The 21,329-nt window shown below is 40.3% G+C and overlaps 1 protein-coding gene across 1 annotated transcript in view; it reads right to left on the bottom strand.

Moving 5' to 3' along the window:
• Window positions 1-21,329, bottom strand: part of LRP1B (LDL receptor related protein 1B) — a 1,639,960-nt gene that overhangs the window by 477,878 nt on the left and 1,140,753 nt on the right. The window contains 3 exon segments of the mRNA XM_030210865.1: window positions 8,988-9,110; window positions 14,582-14,731; window positions 16,337-16,450. Coding sequence (XP_030066725.1) covers window positions 8,988-9,110; window positions 14,582-14,731; window positions 16,337-16,450 — 387 coding nt within the window.

The following is a 21,329-nucleotide window of genomic DNA, read 5'->3' as shown; positions in this document are numbered from 1 at the left end:
GGGCACTGCAGTGGAATTCAGAAAAAAGTCACAGGTGCATAGCTCCCTTACCTTGGATGCTGAGCCCCCCAACCCCCCCAACCCCCCCCTAAAACCCACAACTGTACACCACTACCATAGCCCTTAGGGATGAAGGGGGGACCTACATGTGGGTACAGTGGGTTTCTGGTGGGTTTTGGAGAGCTCACATTTACCACCACAAGTGTAACAGGTAGGGAGGGGATGGGCCTGGGTCCATCTGCCTGAAGTACACTGCACCTACTACAACTGCTCCAGGTACCTGCATACTGCTGCGATGGACCTGAGCATGGCATTTGAGGCTGGCATAGAAGCTGGCAAAAAAGTATTTTTTAGATTTTTTTTGAGGGTGGGAGGGGGTTAGTGACTGCTGGAGGAATAAGGGGAGGTGATCCCCGATTCCTCCGGTGGTCATCTGGTCAGTTCGGGCACCTTTTTGATGCTTAGCCATGAAAACAAATGGACCAGGTAAAGTCGCCCCCAAGTGTTCGTCATGGACGCCCTTCTTTTTTTCCATTATCGGCCGAGGATGCAAATCTCCTAAGCATGCCCAGGCCCGCCTTCACTACACTACCGATATGCTCCTGTGAACTTTGGTCATCCCCATGACAGAAAGCAGTTGAGGGCTTTCGATTATGCCGATTTGGGCGACCTTGCGAGAAGAACGCCCATCTCCCGATTTGTGTCAGAAGATGGGCACCCTTCTCTTTCGAAAATTCACCTGATAGTAACATAGTAAGTGACAGCAGATAAAGACCTGTACAGTCTATCCAGTCTTCCCAACAAGATAAACTCATTTTACTTGATATGAGATACTTTATATGTATACCCGAGTTTGATTTGCCCTTGCCATGCTCAGGGCATTGACCGTATAAGTCTGCCAGCACTAATCTTGTACTAAACATTCTGAAGCTAATGTTGAAGCCCCGTAAAATTTACACTCAAGCCCATCCCTATCTATTCAGTCACGATTAGGGCGTAGACAGTAGAAGTCTGCCCAGCACATGTTTTGCTTCCCAATTACCAGTGTTGCCACCCAATCTCAGCTAAGATTCCGTGGATCCATTCCTTCTAAACAGGATTCCTTTGTGTTTATCCCACACATTACCATTTTCATCTCCACCACCTCTCTTGGGAGGGCATTCCACGTACAGTGGTGGAAATAAGTATTTGATCCCTTGCTGATTTTGTAAGTTTGCCCACTGACAAAGACATGAGCAGCCCATAATTGGAGGGTAGGTTATTGGTAACAGTGAGAGATAGCACATCACAAATTAAATCCGGAAATCACATTGTGGAAAGTATATGAATATATTTGCATTCTGCAGAGGGAAATAAGTATTTAATCCCTCTGGCAAACAAGACCTAATACTTGGTGGCAAAACCCTTGTTGGCAAGCACAGCGGTCAGACGTCTTCTGTAGTTGATGATGAGGTTTGCACACATGTCAGGAGGAATTTTGGTCCACTCCTCTTTGCAGATCATCTCTAAATCATTAAGAGTTCTGGGCTGTCGCTTGGCAACTCGCAGCTTCAGCTCCCTCCATAAGTTTTCAATGGGATTAAGGTCTGGTGACTGGCTAGGCCACTCCATGACCCTAATGTGCTTCTTCCTGAGCCACTCCTTTGTTGCCTTGGCTGTATGTTTTGGGTCATTGTCGTGCTGGAAGACCCAGCCACGACCCATTTTTAAGGCCCTGGCGGAGGGAAGGAGGTTGTCACTCAGAATTGTACGGTACATGGCCCCATCCATTCTCCCATTGATGCGGTGAAGTAGTCCTGTGCCCTTAGCAGAGAAACACCCCCAAAACATAACATTTCCACCTCCATGCTTGACAGTGGGGACGGTGTTCTTTGGGTCATAGGCAGCATTTCTCTTCCTCCAAACACGGCGAGTTGAGTTCATGCCAAAGAGCTCAATTTTTGTCTCATCTGACCACAGCACCTTCTCCCAATCACTCTTGGCATCATCCAGGTGTTCACTGGCAAACTTCAGACGGGCCGTCACATGTGCCTTCCGGAGCAGGGGGACCTTGCGGGCACTGCAGGATTGCAATCCGTTATGTCGTAATGTGTTACCAATGGTTTTCGTGGTGACAGTGGTCCCAGCTGCCTTGAGATCATTGACAAGTTCCCCCCTTGTAGTTGTAGGCTGATTTCTAACCTTCCTCATGATCAAGGATACCCCACGAGGTGAGATTTTGCGTGGAGCCCCAGATCTTTGTCGATTGACAGTCATTTTGTACTTCTTCCATTTTCTTACTATGGCACCAACAGTTGTCTCCTTCTCGCCCAGCGTCTTACTGATGGTTTTGTAGCCCATTCCAGCCTTGTGCAGGTGTATGATCTTGTCCCTGACATCCTTAGACAGCTCCTTGCTCTTGGCCATTTTGTAGAGGTTAGAGTCTGACTGATTCACTGAGTCTGTGGACAGGTGTCTTTCATACAGGTGACCATTGCCGACAGCTGTCTGTCATGCAGGTAACGAGTTGATTTGGAGCATCTACCTGGTCTGTAGGGGCCAGATCTCTTACTGGTTGGTGGGGGATCAAATACTTATTTCCCTCTGCAGAATGCAAATAAATTCATATACTTTCCACAATGTGATTTTCCGGATTTAATTTGTGATGTGCTATCTCTCACTGTTACCAATAACCTACCCTTCAATTATGGGCTGCTCATGTCTTTGTCAGTGGGCAAACTTACAAAATCAGCAAGGGATCAAATACTTATTTCCACCACTGTATATGCCCAATCTTCCCCTGAACCTGTACCCCCCTCTCCCAACCCCTCCCACCCTTCAGCCATAATCCAGCCCAACCCTCCAAATTTAACATTTCCCCCACAGGAACTATCACGTCTAACACCTCCCCCGCCCCCCCCCCTTACAGTAAAAACTGTTCAATACAAAGATGGTGGACCCCGCTCCTCATTAAGATATCATAGAAAGAAAAAAAAGGCAATAATTCTTCCCTGAAAGTAATTGACGTTCAGGATCATAACCAATCCCAAAGATCCAGTTAATAGCTCAATTATACAATGTCAGTCCCCCCCAAAAAACAGTTAATGGCTCAACTGAATGGTAACCTTAGCATTTGCAGCCAACTGCCATGACACTCCCAAGTCTCTCAGTGTATTCAATGATCATCGCGTTACATCCACAGGCTCCACAGAGTCTGGCTCTCCCAGCTGTGTGAGGAAACCATGAGCTTCCTCCACCATTGTGTATGTCCAGGGAGAGCCATTATGGGTTACTTTAAGGATATCAGGATACACCAGAGCAAATTTTATTTTCAACACAAACAGTTTGGAGCACATGGGTGCAAAAGCTCTGAGCTGAGCCTCCACTCCAGCTGAATAGTCCTGAAAGCAGAGTATCTTCTGGTTCCCATAAGACAGTGATTTTCTGGCGTGCAGCACTTGTAGTATGGCTTGTTTGTGCACAAAGTTCAGAACTCTAAAAATGATCACCCTAGGCTTAGGCCGCTCCGCCTGTCTAGGTCCCATCCGGTGTGCAAACTCCACCCGCAGTGGGCCCCAGCTGTCTGCTAATTGGAATTCTTTAGTAAGCCATTGCTCCAGGAATACCCTCAAGTCTTTAACCAGAATGTTCCCTGGGAAACCCACCAACCTCAAGTTGTTTCTGCGGGACCTGTTTTCTAAGTCCTCCACTTTAACTTCTAGCACAGCTAGCTTTTTATGTATCGAGTCTTGCTTTTCTTCCACTTTAGTAACCTGATCTTTCACCTCATTAGTGCGCTGTTGAAAAACTACACAGTCCTTTGCCAAATCTGTTATCTGAGCTTGTAACCATTCCAACTTGCAATCAATAGGCATTAGGCACCACTCCAAAAGTTCCTCCATTACTGCTGTTACCTCATGGGTAATCTCAGCAACCCAAGCCGAGGATACTGTGGGGCTGTCCGGGCTCGAAGGCGCCACCATCTTGTCTTCCACGCTCTTGCCTTGGGTCTTATCTTTATGTGCTGCTCACGCCGTCATCGTCCCGCTGCCCGCTGAGCTCAGGTAGCTAAGTCACTGTCCTCTCGTCTCTCCGGGTTGGAGTCAGTATTTTGGGGTCCAAATATATTGTTTTAAACATGAAGGGAAAGGATGGAGGTTCAGAGAGACTCAGACTAGCGTCTTCCCTCCGGCATGGTGTCACATCATCTCTGTGATGCTGATTTTTAAAAAGGGCTCCAGGGGTGATTCAGGAAATTACAGATAAGCCTGACAACAGTGCTGGGTAAAATAGTGGAAACTATTATAAAGAATAAAATTCAAAACATATAAATAAATTTGGTTTAATGGGACAGAGTCAGCTTGGTTTCATCAAAGGAAAGTCTTGTCTCACCAATTTGCTTCATTTCTTTGAAGACGCAAATAAACATGCAGTTAAAGGTAGGCTTGATGATGTAGTGTATCTACATTTTCAGGAAGCTTTTGACAAAGTTCCTCATTACAGACTCCTGAGAAAATTAAAGAGTAATTGGATAGGAAGCAATGTTCTGGTGTAGATTAGGAATTGGTTATTGGACAGAAAAAAGAGGATAGGGTTAAATGGCCATTTCTCTCAATGGAGGAGGGCAGCGGTGCTATTTAGCATGTTTATAAATGATCTGGAAATCAGAACGAGTGAGGTGATTAAATTTGCAGATGACACAAAACTATGCAAGGTTGTTAAAACACATGCGGAGTGTGAAAAATTGCAGGAAGACCTTAGGAAAATGGAAGACTGGGCATCCAAATGGTAAAAAAAAAATTAATATGGAGAAATGCAAAGTAATCAACATTGGGAAGAGCAACCTGAAACATAGTTACTTGATGCTAAGGTTCACCTTGCGGGTCAGCACCCAAGAAAAAGATCTAGGTGCCATGTTTGGGGGTGGAAAGTGAGCCTGGCTATGGTAATGGTTTAGTGTATGGGCATTTCCCTTTGCCCCATGGATCTTACCAATTGCAAAAAATACATCCCACCATCACATCGGCCCACCTGGACCTACCTTCAATAATCCCTGGTGTCAGAGCAGAAATAATTCCCAGTTGTTCCTGCCCCTTGTTGGTGCCAGGTTCAAAATGGTGCCAGCAACTCCTAACAGTAATCTTGAGGTGCTTCTTCAAGGTGTCAATCTGCCGTACAAGGGTTCGCCAGTGCCATCTGAACCCAGCACTAACAAGAGGCAAATTTGACTCTGGATTGCTAGGGGCTTCCATTCTCCTGCTAGCAACAAGAGAGGGGGCAGAACAGTTTAAGAGCTGGACAGAACCTTGCACACTGCAGGAGAGAAAGGTACAGGGATTCATATAGTAGAATGGGTACTGCTGAAAGAGGGGAAACCTGGAGAGGTAATTTGAAGCTGGGCCAGGAATAAACTACAGCAGAGTGAGTCCACAGTATAAAGGGTGAATATTCAGTTGATTGCAGTAGGAGCCAGGGCTACAGGCAATAAAAGGATAATGGGGAAGTCTGTTCTGTAATGTGACTTAGGACATACTAAGAACTCAGCAAGGCAGAGGTGGCAGATGCTGCAAGGAAACACAGGGGCAAGAAACGTTACTGAAGATTAATTAGCAAAACTGGTGTGGGATGTGGTTTAGGACTGACTGTTAGGTGTACTTTTGATTGGATTTCATAAAAGAATAGGAAGATTAGGGGTCCTTTTACAAAGGCGAACTAGCTTTTTAAACATGCACTAAAAATAAGCACACGCTAGAGATACCCATATATTTCTATGGGTGTATCTAGCGTTTAGTGTGCACTAATGATTACTGTGCACTAAAAATGCTAGCGCGTCATTATAAAAGACCCCTAAGTAAGAAAGGTTCTTTAAGATGACGGAAGTGAAAGAGATTTATTTTCTAACTTGGCTGATGGTAAGAGAGACACAGGACTCAAATGATGCAATTATGGCATCAGGATGTTCTGTGAACTCTTAGCTCTTATTCTGCTTTGAGTACATATTTTTAAATTAGGGAATGGATGCTAGTCTGAAGGTTTGAAAAAAAATGTCAAGTGGTTTGGTACATTTAGGAGAAGTCTGGGATGAAATGATCATTGTAAACTAAGAAAACGCAAACTCGGGACAACTTTGGGTCACAATAACTATTGTAATCAGAGCAAATGAGAGATAACTAATAGACGCTAAAGATGAGGAGTCCATGGTATTAACAAAGCGATAACCACCTGAAGATCCAATCAGATATGTTGATGGGACTTATGAGCTGGAAGGTTCCTAACCATAATAGGATAGAATAAACAAGCAGGGCCAGCAAGAGACTGAGCCGAACCCGGGGAAGGCCTGCCACCACCAGGCCTGGAGCAGGGCCACTGCCCCCATAAGTTAGCTGCTGCTGCCCCCCCACCCATGATCATCACAGCTGCCGCTCCTGAATCATTGCCGCATCTGCAATGTTACCTTCATTGTCAGGGATCCCGAGGCCCCACCAGCAGAAGAGGTCTTTCTCCAGTGCTGCTCTTCACTATCAATTGCCTGCCCCTGCGGCTGCTTTTTCTCTCAGCTCATGCTTGGTTTCAAAACGAGCATGTGCGACCTGAGAAGAAAAGCATCCACTTAGCAAGCAATGGGCAGAGTGAAGAGTAGCGCTGGAGGAAGACCTGCAGTGACTTCTCTGGGTCCTCCCCAGCCTGCAAGGGGGGCCCAGCGTCCGAGTTTTATTTCTCCTGCTCCTGTCGGGACACGATCACCCGGTTCCCATCAGGAGCAGGAGAGATAGAGAGACCCCGGTGCCAGGCCCCCCTTGGAACCCCTGGCACGGGGAAATTTGCCCCCCCTCTTGGAGGCCCTGTAAACAAGACAAGGTAAGATCCATTCTATACAATGTGGCTCAAATTATATTTAAAGGTGGGAGTTAGGAGCAGGAAGAGAGAATAGCAAGAGCTCAGTAAGTTGTGTTATAGCTTCTGAAAAGTCAACAGAGCAAGCCTAAACTTGACAGCGTCTGAATAACAGAGCTGACAGCCATCCTTAGGGACCCTTTTACCAAACAGTGGTAAAAAGTGGCTTTAGTATGTGCTTACATATATCATTTTTGCACATTAAGGCCATTTTTACTGCATGGACAACATGGCTGAATTTACAATTTGTTTCTATTAATGACCATGTGCTAATTTTCCAATTAGCATGTGGCCATTAGTGCATGAGCCCCCACTGCCACCTGTTTTGTAGATGGTAAGGGCTCACATGCTAATTGATTAGCTCAGAATGTAGTCATGCTAGCCAATTAGCTCAGAACAGGCCTACTTTATGAATTCATAAATATTGTACAGCCTATACTGGTCATTTCCAGATGTCTAATAACAAAGTTTGGTTAACATTGCAGCAATATTTGGAATCAAATACTGCTAGTTAGTCATCTGAGCACAATCATCTGATCCCCTTTTCCCCTTTGTTTCCTTTCTTAGTTTTCCCCTCTGTCCTTAGTTTTTCCCTCCAAATTATCATTTATTTTTGTATTTCTTCCATTTTTGATTACCTGTTGTATACGTAATTCGAATTTATGAACTATAACAGTATTATAGTTATATGTTTGTTATCATATGGTTCATCTTATGGAATGGAAGTTACATTGTATTTTGTAATGAATTTGGATGGATGTTCTACTTAAAACTAATAGAAATAAAATAAATAATAATAAGAAGAAGAACAGGCCTACTTTCTGACCTCCAGACCCTTTCCAAGTAATAAAAAGTAAAATCTATTTTTTACCACATGGGTAGCGCACACATATGCCAAAATTACTGTGAGATGCCGAGTATACCTCGCGATAAAGCATTGCCACGGCTTATTAAAAGGACCCCTTTGTGAGTCTTTTACTAAGCTGCGGTGGCATTTTTAGCTCGTGGTAGAAATCAGCTGATAGTAAACCTCAAGATGCCCATAGGAATATAATGGGCATTCGGCATTTACCACCAGTTCATTTCTACCGTGGCTTAGTAAAACACCCCATTAGACTTTTGCCCACAAGTCTGAACTATAAAAAAAATTCTTTCAAAATTTCAATAAGAAATTTTTAAACAAGATTTTGCCTGCACAAGTCTTTTCTGTAGGAATTAAAGAAGCCATCTACTAAAGGTTAGTGCATGTTATGTACACAGGGCCCACTTTAAACCTATGGGACCTGCTGCAGATAATATGTGCTATTCTTTAGTAGAAGACCCTCTAAATTCTTTGTCAAAAGACAGCTTTCTAAAAGTCATCCACACATGCTAACTTGGAGGGTTTGCCCTACTTTTTGCCTGAAATCTAGAGGAGGACCTAAAATTGTTTTACATCGACTATGCTTCTGAGCCTGCATACCAAGAACTAAAATGATGAGATCCTGCTGAGGATTCAATAGATATGTCAGTCTCACTGTTTGGTTTCCATCTATGCAGGTTAACTTGTTACTGAGTTTACAAAGCAATCCATCATGAAGGCAATACAAAGAGAATATAGGAAGACAGATGTAAATTAGAAAATAAACAAACTACCAAAGTTCCCTGTGACAATTTGTCAAGAAAATATTAACCCTTCCAAACCAATGCTTTAAAAGTCCTCAGTTTAACTCACCCTGACCTCTTGACTATAATCTACAGATATATGGCTTCTTAAACAAACATTTTGTACTTTCACATTTCATTATGGCATTTACTCATTGGAGAGTTTGACATTTCATAGAAAATCCATTTTTAATCATTTTCTGGCAATGCCTATTCACCACAGTCCATTTTCTTCATAGCAGAAAATCCTGAATTCATTTATGTTGAGGAAATAAATGTATTATCTCTTTCTTTCACATAGCTTGCTTATAATCCACTGACTACAATGTTCTTATTTAGATATTTGAGTCACTTTACCTACAGTTAGTAGACTAGCAAATACAAGTATTAAGAAATAAAAAGATTGTCACCTTTTTCTGTAAATACTGATGTCTTTTTCAGAAAAGCAAGAAACTGAAAAAAATGCTTACCACAATGCAGCTCGTCTATTCCATCCTCACAGTCTTTCTGTCCATCACATAGCCAGGTGTTTAAAATGCATCTTCCACTAGGACAACCAAAATAATTCTCTTCACATTTGTGTTTGTTTCGAACTAGGACAAAATAAAAAAAAAAAAAATCACTGAAATCAGCTTCTTATTGCTTCATTCCAATTGAAGGAACTAAAAATTGCATGGGATCAATATTCAACTGCATGTTCAGCACGGCTTTCAAGCACTGGCCATAGCAGCTAAATAAAATATATTTTGTTAATTGGAGTTTTTATTTTATTTTATTTTTTTTTTATTTTATTTTTGTTTCAGGGCAATATCATCTACAGCACACACTATTGCTCAAATAATGCATCTATTATTAAATAGTATACATTATTAACAATATTATTCATTATTATTTGAGCAATAGTGCACACCACTGATGACAGAGAAAACTCTGAAATTTCAGATTTTTTCCTGTTATTTCAGGAAATAACTTTCAATGTGGTTTCAAATGAATGCCAAATGAATCCCTAGTAGAAGTATGTGGATGTTTTGTTACTACTAGTATCATTTCTGTCTATGTTCAGCCAGTGGCAGCCAGCCTTATTCTCCCACCTACCCATTAACTTCCTCAATCTGCCACTTGATGAGGCTGCTTGTTGTTGGAATTAATCCTTTGCTCCAATATTTTGCTCTTCCTCTGCACTGCTTCTTGACAGTGCTTCCTCGGTTCATCAGCAACAGAAAAAGATCTCTATGGCTTCACCATGGTCTTCTATTATTAAAACACCAACTGTGGAAGGCTGTGCGTTTCTGGATAAAACACTCAGATAACACCCTGATATGCCGTATATGCTGTGTCCTGGCAAATCAATACAATTTTGAAATTTAAAAATGGATCTAGCATAATGGTCTTTCACTGCTACTCCTCCATATGATTTCCTCATAAAGTTGGCCAGAAAGTGCAATACATAATGGGATCCCCGCTACCACAAAAACAGATGCTCTTGTATAGTACCTCACTGTTTGGAAACACACCATAGTCAAACCAGCCCTCAAGAATTCCTCCCTAGACCATATGGACCCTGCAAATTACCGACCCATCTCAAACCTTTGTATAATCTCAAAAATTACGGAAAAAGTTGTCTTTGATCAACTCCTTAGTCAAGTTGAGCAACAAAGAGTACTACACCCTAGACAAACTGGGCTCAGAACAAATCACAGTGCAGAGACAACTATCACCACACTAATTAGTGAACTTCATTTCATCTTGGATAAAGTAAAAATTGTGCTTCTTGTCTCCCTCAGCCTCTCAGCAGCCTTCAACCTTGTTGACTATTCATTACTAATATCACGCCTTAAAGCTACTGGGCTAAATAATCACACCCTTACCTGGCTTGCTTCATTGCTATCAGACTGTAGTTTTTTAGTTACTACTCCAAGCAGGACATCCACTGAAATCCCTCTCCACTCTGGAGTACCCCAGGGATCAGTCCTCTCTCTGCTCTTATTCAACATTTTCATTAGCCCCCCTGCAACTTTGCTGCAAGACCACAACATTCACTTCATCTACGTTGATGATATCTCACTGTTTTATCCTGTATCTCCATTTGGCTTGGACTTAGCACCACTTCTCATGACTCTGTTGCACTGGTTATCATCACATAGACTTATTTTAAACCCTTCCAAAACTATTGCTTGTTGGATTTCTGGACTACTATCCAAGTCCACAAGTCCACTTTCACTCTTTGATCTTCCCACTGCCCCAGTAGACTCATTTAACTATCTCAGTGTTGTTATCACTGATTATAAACTTGAATTTGACAAACAAATCTTCCAGGATGTGAAAAATGGATCTTTCTGGTTTCATTGATTACACTATATTAGACAATTTGCTAGATTTCTCTTCCCTACACACCTTAATCCATGCATTTGTTATATCCCGATTAGATTATTGTAACATAGTTTATGCAGGTCTTCCTCAGTCTCAACTTCACCATCTCCAAACACTACAAAATTCAGCCATTCACTTATTTATTTAAAAACATTTATATATCACCTACAACCTAGGTGGTTTCCATATAAACATACATAATAAAACATAGTTAAAACATAAACAAAGACTTTCATTAAGACCATTCTTCAATACATGACTACTCAGAACAATACGGCATCAACATGACAATTACAAAATGCCGTCACAAAAAGTTGTGTCTTTAAAAGTTTTTTGCACTGAGAAATGTTACCACAAAGACAAAGTTGGCCAGAAAGTGCATCACATAATGGGATTCCTGCTACCACAAAAGCAGATGATCTTGTATCAGTATGATGTTCTTCTGCCATTATATCCAGAGAAAGCTGCATAGCATTTTCAGACCTCAATGCCCTTCTTGGATGGTACGCATACAAAAGTTTTTTAAAATACGAAGGAACATCAGAATACATAGTCTTTGACTCAAGTTGCCCTTGTACTAGAAAAACTACACTGACTCCCTCTTTCATTCCGCATACAATTTAAAATTCTTCTCCTTGCCCATAAGACTCTCCACCTCTGTATACTCCCTCTCACACACTTAGATCATTGGAGGTTAACTGATTACTATTACCTTCCCCTAAGCAAGCCCACTATGAATCTACCTGCCACTCTACTTTGGTTGTTTTTTGTTTGTTTTTTTTTTTTTTTGGCCTCTCAAATTTGGAACAGCTTGCCACCAGATGATCAGATCTGAACTCTCTTTGCCTAGATTTAAAATAGAGGCCTTTGGAACTGCCCCTAGCTAGATGCTGGTCTCTTTGAGTAAAGTCTGAGGCACAATGCTATGCTCCCCTCCTTTGTTCCCTGTCCCTCCCTCCTCCCTCCACTCTCCTTAACTATGTGTGGATGTTTCTTTACTATTTTAATGGAGTTTCTCTCTGTTTTTATATTATTTTGTATTGTACACCACTTTGACCTTCTATAAGAAAAGGTGGTATATCAACTCCCTAATAAACATAAACATAAGCATGAGAGTGTGGATAAAGGTTTTGGTAGTGTGTTCAGACAGAAAGGGACAAATTTTGGTGATGTTATAGAGAAAGTCTGCACAATGTGGGAAAAAGGTTGGGTATAAATGTGCTAAATAACTAACTAAATAAATAAACCACTGACAGAGGAATTCTATAAATGGCACTTACAACTGCATGGAAAATTTGGGTGCATACTCAATTTGCATGCGCAATGTGAGTAATAAGCCAATTAGCTCCGATAATTGGCACTAACAATCAATTATTGATGTTAATTGGCAATGATTTTGATTTATCCTCATATCTTACTAAGTGTGTTCTGTAAAGATGTGCGCCACTGTTCCCTCTAAGCTGAGTAAGAGTCCTCTTACTGCATTGTTGTCAGTGTGGGGTGGTGCTTCAATACTGAGTTTTCAGTCACTAGGGACAGGCAGGTTCCCTGGAGTCCTGCAGAGCTTGCCTCTCCCTCACTATTGAAAATTTGATAGTGAAACAGCACCCCCCACTGGCAGGACAGTAGGCGGAGGAATCCTGCTCAGTTTAGAGCAGGAGTTCTCAACCCAGTCCTCTTGCATCTAGCCAGTTGATTTCTCAGGATACAATAAAGGTAGGTCATGCAAATCTATCTCAAGCATATTCATTGTGGGTATCCTGAGAACCTGACCGGCTATGGACCAGTGATGCACACACAAATCTTTTAGCATGTAACTGAAAAGTGGGTGTGGTCATGGGGGGGCATGGTTGGGTCAGGGGCATTCACTAAATATGCATGCGCCATTGCAGAATTCAGGGAGATCTGTATCTAATTTAGGCATGAGAATTTACATCAGGGTTCAACTGGTGTGAAACCTCACACCTAAATGTTCGGCTTGAATCCCGGTGCTACATTCTATTCTATAAATGGCATTCAATTCGGAACACCATTTATAGAATAACACTCAGTATGCATTTACTGATTTTAGTCCTGAATTCCAAAGAGGGTGGATTCTATAAAGGGGCTTCTACTTGAAGCTTACTTTCCTTTATAGAATACTAGCATAACAGGTATATAGTTTTAGGTGTGAGCACTTACGCTAGCCTACTTCCCACCCAAACTCCAACCATGTGAATGCCCACCTGTAAAGTACACAATAATGAAAATTGGCATGTACTTACAGAATAGCATGTAGCCAGAACATTGTCAATCAGCGCAGGTAAATGTCTAGAATACCAGCATTTCTATGCTTAATTCATCCCTAAATCAAGGCTGCTTCTTATACAGTAGAATTACCTCTACAGTGGGGTAATGTAATAAAGTAATTTTTGTACATATGTGGCACTACCTTCCTAATTCTGTAAAAGTTGACAAAAATTGCTTGCAAAAATTTGGGTGTGTACCCAATTTGCATGTGCAATTTAATTAATCTAATTAGCACCAATAACTGGCTTTTTAGCAAGCAATTATTGGCACTAATTATATTTAATAGAACTTTACAAGCGTAAATTTAGGTGTGGGATCCATGCCTAAAATTTACACCCAATTTGAAAAAGGGGGTGTGGAAATGGGAGGATCATGGGTGGTTGGGGGCATTCCTAAAATTAACATGAATTGTTAAGGAATAATAAGGATACATGCTACATTTGTACCATGTTTCAGTTGGTGAAAATGACGGCACCTAAAATTAAGAACGATTCCCAGGAATAAGTGTTTTGATGTGCGCCGAGGTCCCCTCATACCACAGCGGGTAAAAGGGTGGATCTTTCTGTGGCTATTTTTTTGGGGAGCCCTTACTGCCACCCATTGAGGTGGCAGTAAGGGCTCCCACGCTAACCCACCAGATATGATGCCACGCTGGGGGTGGGATGTACCACCAGGTTGCTGCAGTAGCCCGGTGGTACTTCCTGTTTAGTGAGCAGTAAGCCCGCGTTGGGCTTACAGTCGCTTTGTAAAAGCAGCCCTATAAGCATAGCTTATAGAATAGCGCTTTTTTCAGTGCAAATTAATTGTTGCCACATATAGAATCTAGCCCTGTCCACTGAGTGCTTGGAAGCAAGGGGGGTTGGGTTAGTTGGGTTTTAGAAGGGTGGGGGTTATGTTAAGTGGGTGGGGGGTATGAGGTCTTATGTGTAGTGTGATGGGGGATTTCTATGCTTTTATTTACGCAGTTTGGTTTATAATGTTTCTGCTTTGTATTATTGTTCCTTTTCTTGGACACTTTTTGGATCTGTAATTATTTATCTTTCCAAAATACTTAATACAAATTTTGTTGTTAAAATAATAATCTAGCCCTAAATGTGCATAAGTACGTCAAGCTCCATCTCTGGCCTGAACTGAGTGCAGGCAAATTGCGAAGTACACATGCAGATTATAAATACTTTACGTGTATGTTTTAATAATACATGCATGGACATTTACATCTATTCTCAAGCTGGTGTAATATCCACACCTGAAATGCAGGCCCAATCCTTGCAGGACATAGATGAATAAGAGGCTGTTAATACTTATAAAATAGGTGTCTTCCAGCCTACTTTATCTAAGCATTGTGTTATAAAATTAATCTCATAAGGTTTATTGAGGGTTGAGAACATTTGTATTCCAAAAGTACCTGGGCATTTTATTTCATCTGTATAATCTCCACAGTCATCCGAACCATCACATATCCATTCTGGAAGGATGCATAAGGTAGTAGAATTGCAGTTTATAAACCCAACAGCTTTCATACCAAGTTTGAAGAAGTCCATGCAATCTGTGTTATCTGAAAGAAAAGGGAAATCTAAGTTAAACACAATAGCAGTGTAACCTGGATTCCTTACCACCTTCCTAACTATCTTCCGCATACCTCCAGATAACAACACAGACACAATCTATTAGAACACAGTCCACAGCTTTATTAGTATATAATTACCCAAGACAATGCAATTTAGTATATATTTATTAATTATGATTTATCACATTCTCGATCAAATTCACCTTCAGCAATAAACAGCAAGTATAATCTAAATATAGGCAATAAATATTTACTACATAAAATTATTAAAATAACAGTACACTTCATAGTATGTCAACACAATATACATTAAAACATAGCACAGAATAAGGTATAAATGGAAGTCAAACATACAGACAAATAATATAGAGTAACATGAGACAGAGATAAGTATTATTAATTTGAGAAAAAGGACATGCGATTGATCTCAGATCATGTGTGATAAGCAAGTCCTGCTGCAGCACGTGCAGCTGCCATTAGTCATTATGTGTGTGATAGCTAGTTATTTGCTCTTCCATCAAAGGCTTGAAAGAAAAGCTAGTCTTTCACCTACTTCCTATAAGAAAGATAGTCTTATATTACGTGAAGCCTTTCTAGGAGTACTTTCCAGAGTGATGGGCTACTCTTGAGAAGACTCATTGGTAGGGGTCAGATCACATGATTTCCTTTGGAGAGCATGTGGTTTCGAATATTCCTTGGGAGATTCTTAGTGACCTTGGAGGTGTGTAGAGATCCTGCTTTTCAAGCACTCTGGCCCATTTCCTTTGAGATCAGATATAAGTTTAAAATTTAGCCCTGTATTGCACTGGTAGTAGTGAAGATTTTGCAGAAATGGTGTGATGTGATTGCATCGTGTATAATCTTATTTCAGTCATGCTGCGGTATTCTTAATCAACTGGAGTTAGCATTACAGTAATTTAGTCTTGAAGTTATCCAGGCATGAACCTTTGCTACAAGACTTGATTTTTTGATAAACGCAGAGAGACAATGTAGTTGTCACATAACATAGAGACAAATTCTGAAGATTGGGGTATCAGTGTAAGTGCTGAGTCCAGCTGTACCCCAGTATCCCTGACTTGTAAATTAAGAGGGAGTTTGTGGCTCTCAAATTTGGTATTGGGTATGTGATATGGACTCATAGGCGCTCTGTTTTTCTTAAGTTTTGTTATGTAAAAGTATGCAGTATTCTTCAATCGTGCTTCTACAGACAGTGCACACTATTGATGACACAGAAAAACAACATTGGAAATGTTGTTAATATTTCCTATGTCTTTTCAAATGAATGCACATCCCCAGTAGAGATTGCATTTTATAATTAACAGGGAAGTTGTTACCATGTATTAACTGTTAGGACAGCAGATAACATAATCTAGTTATGGTCACCTAGACAGATGTAGCCAACTTCATCATTTGATCTGCAATTTCCTCTGTTGACTGAATGGGAAATTGCTGGGGATGTTACAAAAAGTTAATGGAAAAGGTTTTGCCGCTAGGGATATGCTAGTTTTTACAAAACTACAAAATCTTACCACACTTTAGTAAATAGGCCTCTAAGGAAAAAAATCTATGTGTATAAATGAAACAAAGTCTTACTGCAGTTTCTCTCATCTGAAGCATCCCAACAATCAATTTTTTGGTTGCATTGTGCAGATTTTGCAATACAAGATCCATCTGTACAGCGAAATTCATTTGAAGAACATGTTGAAACTGCAAGACATTTTAAAGAAATAAATATTAACTTAAAGGATACATTGGCATGTCCTTGTAGGTATTTAAGGCTATCATTTTCTGCCACTTTAATAGTAAAGCCGTAAACATTTACCTTTTTAAAAACTAGTACTAGCGAAAAAGCATGATATGTAATCCTTCTGTGTTTCTTAACTATTTGCCAAATCAAGACTAATAAGTGCTAATGCATGCCTAAAATGGGGAAAACAAGCCTAACACAGGACACAGTAAAGTGTTTTCCATTTTCTTTTGCCATTTGTGTGTGCTACCCACATGCTATTTCTTTATTTTAGGAAGAGGCATGCTGGGGCAGAGATTGGACATGGAAGCGCTATTCAGCTAGCGCTCTGACATAGTAACATAGTAAATGATGGCAGATAAAGACCCGTAGGGTCCATCCAGTCTGCCCAATGAGATAAACTCATTTTACATGGTATGCAATACTTTATATGTATATCCGAGTGTGATTTGTCTTTGCCATTCTCAGGGAACAGACCGTAGAAGTCTGCCCAGCACTCTTCTTGTACTAAAAGTTCTGAAGCTATGCTGAATGAATAACAGTGACTTTAATGCAAGTGCCCTTAACTCTTCCTAAATAGGAGGCAGTAAGTGTTCTCATGTTATTTTTTTTTTAGTGGCCATACGTAAATGCTAACATTGGTACATGGCCATAAAAAGATTATTTGCCCATGCTAGGAATGGGCTTAGCACACAGGAATGTCTCGTGTTATAATATGCAAAGTCCATTTACTAGCACAGCTTAGTAAAAGGGCCTCACATTCACTTCACCTTCAGGAATTTGTCCAAACCTTTTTTAAACACAACTACATTGGCTGCTTTTATCACATCCTCCAAAAACCAGGTTCTAGGGTTTAATTATGCGTTGAGAGAAAAAATATTTTCTCCTATTTGTTTTACATGTATTACTATGTAACTTCACAGGGTGCCCTCTAGTTTTTGTACTTGTTGAAAAAGTAAACAAATAATTTATGCTTACCCTTTCCTGTCCACTCAGAATTTTATGCATGTCCTCATCATATCTCCCCAGAGCCATCTCCAATTTAAAGACCCTTAACCTCTTTAGCCTGTCCACATGATTTGTTCTATCCTCTTAATCATTTTGGTTGCCCTTTTCTAACTCTTCAGTTATATCATTTGTTCTGCCCCCATTTGCAAGGAGGCAGGGAATTGGGTTGTGCCCTTGAAGTACAAATCCTTGTAATCCTATAGCTCCCTGTAATAGGATCTTTCAGAGCACATGTCCCAGATCCATGTATCTTAAGGGACACTTTCTAGTGGCTTGCCTTGTTTTCTGTGCATGCTAGGCTAGCTGCCCACCCTTTCTCTCTCCATCTGGCTGTAAGAGTTAGTCTGCAGCATGTCTCCTCTGTGAGCTGAAACTGCCTATGCTGTATCTCATGATCACTGCAAGATATTGTTACTAAACTACTACCAAGATTTCACCACTGTATTAACAACATTACTACTCAGTGTGCTGTTGAATTCCTCTGAGCTTCTCTTTTGCATGATCATGCTATTCTGCCCTCATTTGCATGGAGGCAGGTTGTCTATTGTTTATATGTATATGTTAGGTATTGTTTATATCAGATTGCATTGCCTGTGGCAGTTTGCAGCGGTTGTACCCTTAAAAAGAAGCAGGAAGTGACTTTGTAGTACAAGTCTTAGTGCCCTGTTTATTAAGCTGCGCTAGAGGCACATTAGCATTTTTAGCATGCGCTAAACTAACCATGTAGACACCCATAATATTCCTATTAGCCTGTGCTAATTTTTAGCATGTGCTAAAAATGCTAAAGTAAACAGGGCCCTTAGTCTTCTTTCAGTGCTCCAGAATAGACTTTTCCTGAGCACATGTCCCAGTTCTCTATGCTTTATGAGACTTTTCCTATTGGCTGGCCCTTGTCCCTTAGTATGCTGGTCTGTAGCCTGCCCCTTCCCTTTCCATGGGGTTGAGAGTGTTTCTGCAGCACACTTTTCTATGATCTACAAGCTGACTTGATGTACCTTGTTGCATACTCTCCTTTCAAGTTACTGTAAAATAACCAAGTTTTTACCAGTTTAAATGTATCTATAGCATCCATTCTTCAGCCAGTGCTGAAAGCTCCCAGCCAGAGAGAGAGAGAGAGAGAGAGAAAGGAAAGAGACTCAAACCTGCAGGGCAGAGACCCTTGTTCAAAACTCCAAACAGTAAGTTATTTCCTTTTGTGTGAATTTGCATTAAAGAAGATTTTGGTTCAAGAGTCCTGAGTCTTCACAGTGATATTCTATACTCTGGTTAACTGCATAATAATCTCCTGAGTAGAGAGAGCCTATCAGGAGACAAAGCAGAACACATGCCCAAAACAAATGTTGCTAAATTATGCCTGTCTACTTCTAGAGGTGTGAAGGAAAGGCAATTTTCAGGCACTCAATTAGCACACATAAATCACAATGTACCTGTGTAAACAGTTTTGAAAATTGTCATCCCTACATCTATCCTGAATGTATAGAGGCTGTATTAAGGTTTCCAAAGACTGTAATAAATTAATTTAATGCATATTAACTTATGAACTAACAGCTCAAATTTGATTTACATGAATGGTCTAAAAGCTTTCTAAAAAAATGTTTACAGAAATGTCTGAAAATTGAGAAAAAAACCAAATAAGTTGAAAATAAAATATTATTTATTTATATATATTTATCTTATATATTTTTCAATTTATCTTAAGGCAAGTTACATTCACGTACTTGAGGTATTTTCATGTCCCCAGAGGGCTTACAATTTAAGGGTCCTTTTACTGAACTATGGCAAAAAGAGGCCTCAGCGTACCCTTACGCAGGTCTTTTCCATGCGTGAAGGCTACTTTTTACTGCAGATAGAAAATGAACGATTTTTCTATTTTCCAATTTAATGGCCATATACTAATGTTGCCGTCAGTGTGTGGCCATTAACAAAAATTAGTGTGTGAACCCTTACTGACATCTATTTTGTAAGTGGTAAGGGATGATGCGCTAATCCTGCACTAATCAGTTAGAACAAGGTAATGTAGTTGCATTGGTTAGTGCGCTTATACTCCCTCTCCACCCCCACTCAAGCCCCTCAGTGAAAAAAAAAATTAGCACGCTGGTAGCACACACATATTAAAAAGTAGCACAGGTCACCTCAGTGCGCCCCATGGTTTGCCATTTTATCTATGGTAAACATGCATTTGTGCTTAGTAAAAGACCCCAACGTTTGTACTTGAGGCAATTAATGTTTGAGTGACTTCACAAGGAGCAGAAGGATTTGAACTGGGCTTGGCTGGTTGCCAGCCCAGTGCTTTTACTACTGGGCTACTCCTTCCCCTTTTTGCCTTGTGCACATCTCTATAAACCAGTGGTTCTCAACCTTTCTTCTGTTGTGACACACCTGATAGACAACGCTCATGTATGTGACAAACACTAAAATTTACAGCTGAACAAAGCATGCTTAAATATTTCCTTGTTTAACTGTAAGTTTAGTATGAATTTGCCTATCCTATATCAAAAAGCTTGTATGCAATACATCAGACCCAGATTTCTCACTTGTCACACAGTAAAACAAATAAATATTCAAATCCTGGTGTTACCTCAGTAACAGCAACCCTAAATTCCTCCACTGCCAGATACTGTGAAATAACACAGGGCTGCTTTTACAAAACTGCACTAGCGATTCCCGTGTGGCAAATGAGACAAAGCCCATAGGAATTGAATGGGCTTCCTCTCATTTGCTGCAAGGGAATCAGTAGCACGGCTTTGTAAAAGATGCCCACAAAAACTTACAAATCTGCTACTCAGAAATTATATAGCAAGCATAACCTATAGACAGAAGACCTACAACATTTTCAGTTGGGGCTGGTGGCAGCAGTTATTATTGGGGGTAGTGGGGAAGCAAAAATAGGGACCAATTGTGGGAATTTCAAGAACCTAGATCTCAAGATTGCTGGTCTTCCCAACTTCCAGGTACTGATGGTTGTAAAGAAAACATAGGCTTGTTGTCTACACCAATTCTTTTTTTTTTTTGTGACACATCTCCCACGAAGTGTTAAGTAGTAGTAGTCTTGGGGACACACGGTTTGAGAACCACTGCTATAAACCAAAGATTAAGCTTCCTTTCAAAACATAAAACAAAAAGAAATATGGCTATTTTCCACAATTCTGGGGCATTTTTCTATTCTACACTGCTACATAACATCTCTTTACTGCACAATAAAGAACATGTTATTTAATGGACTGGAATGGCAAGAGAATGGGTTAAATAACTATCTGCTAAGAAAGCACATCAATCAACTGGAGAAGAGCTAAATCCAACAGAAGCAAATTGGCTGCCACATACATTACAGGTATATTGAATGTACTGTGGTAATATTATTTATTTACTTTATTTGTATACATAAAAATCAACATACATAATCAGTAAAAACATAAAACATAATAAATAATTTAAAAAAACAATAGCTAATAAAATTTCTCAAAAAAGAAAAGGAGTGTGGTAGCCGTGTTAGTCCACTCTTAAGGTTATCAATAGAAATCAAACAAAATAAAACATGGAAAAGAAAATAAGATGATACCTTTTTTATTGGACATAACTTAATACATTTCTTGATTAGCTTTCGAAGCAAATGAACAAACTTTTGGATAAGGAAGAAGGGCAACCTTCGAAAGCTAATCAAGAAATGTATTAAGTTATGTCCAATAAAAAAGGTATCATCTTATTTTCTTTTCCATGTTTTATTTTGTTTGATTTCTATTGATAACCTTAAGAGTGGACTAACACGGCTACCACACTCCTCTACTTAAGATGGAAGATACCGCATACAGCCGCATGAAAAAGCAAATGAAC

Source organism: Microcaecilia unicolor, chromosome 7 (genome assembly GCF_901765095.1).
Source record: "Microcaecilia unicolor chromosome 7, aMicUni1.1, whole genome shotgun sequence".
NCBI lineage: Eukaryota > Metazoa > Chordata > Amphibia > Gymnophiona > Siphonopidae > Microcaecilia > Microcaecilia unicolor.
Note: the sequence above shows the minus strand (reverse complement) of the source record. Positions and strands in the feature narration are given on the sequence as shown.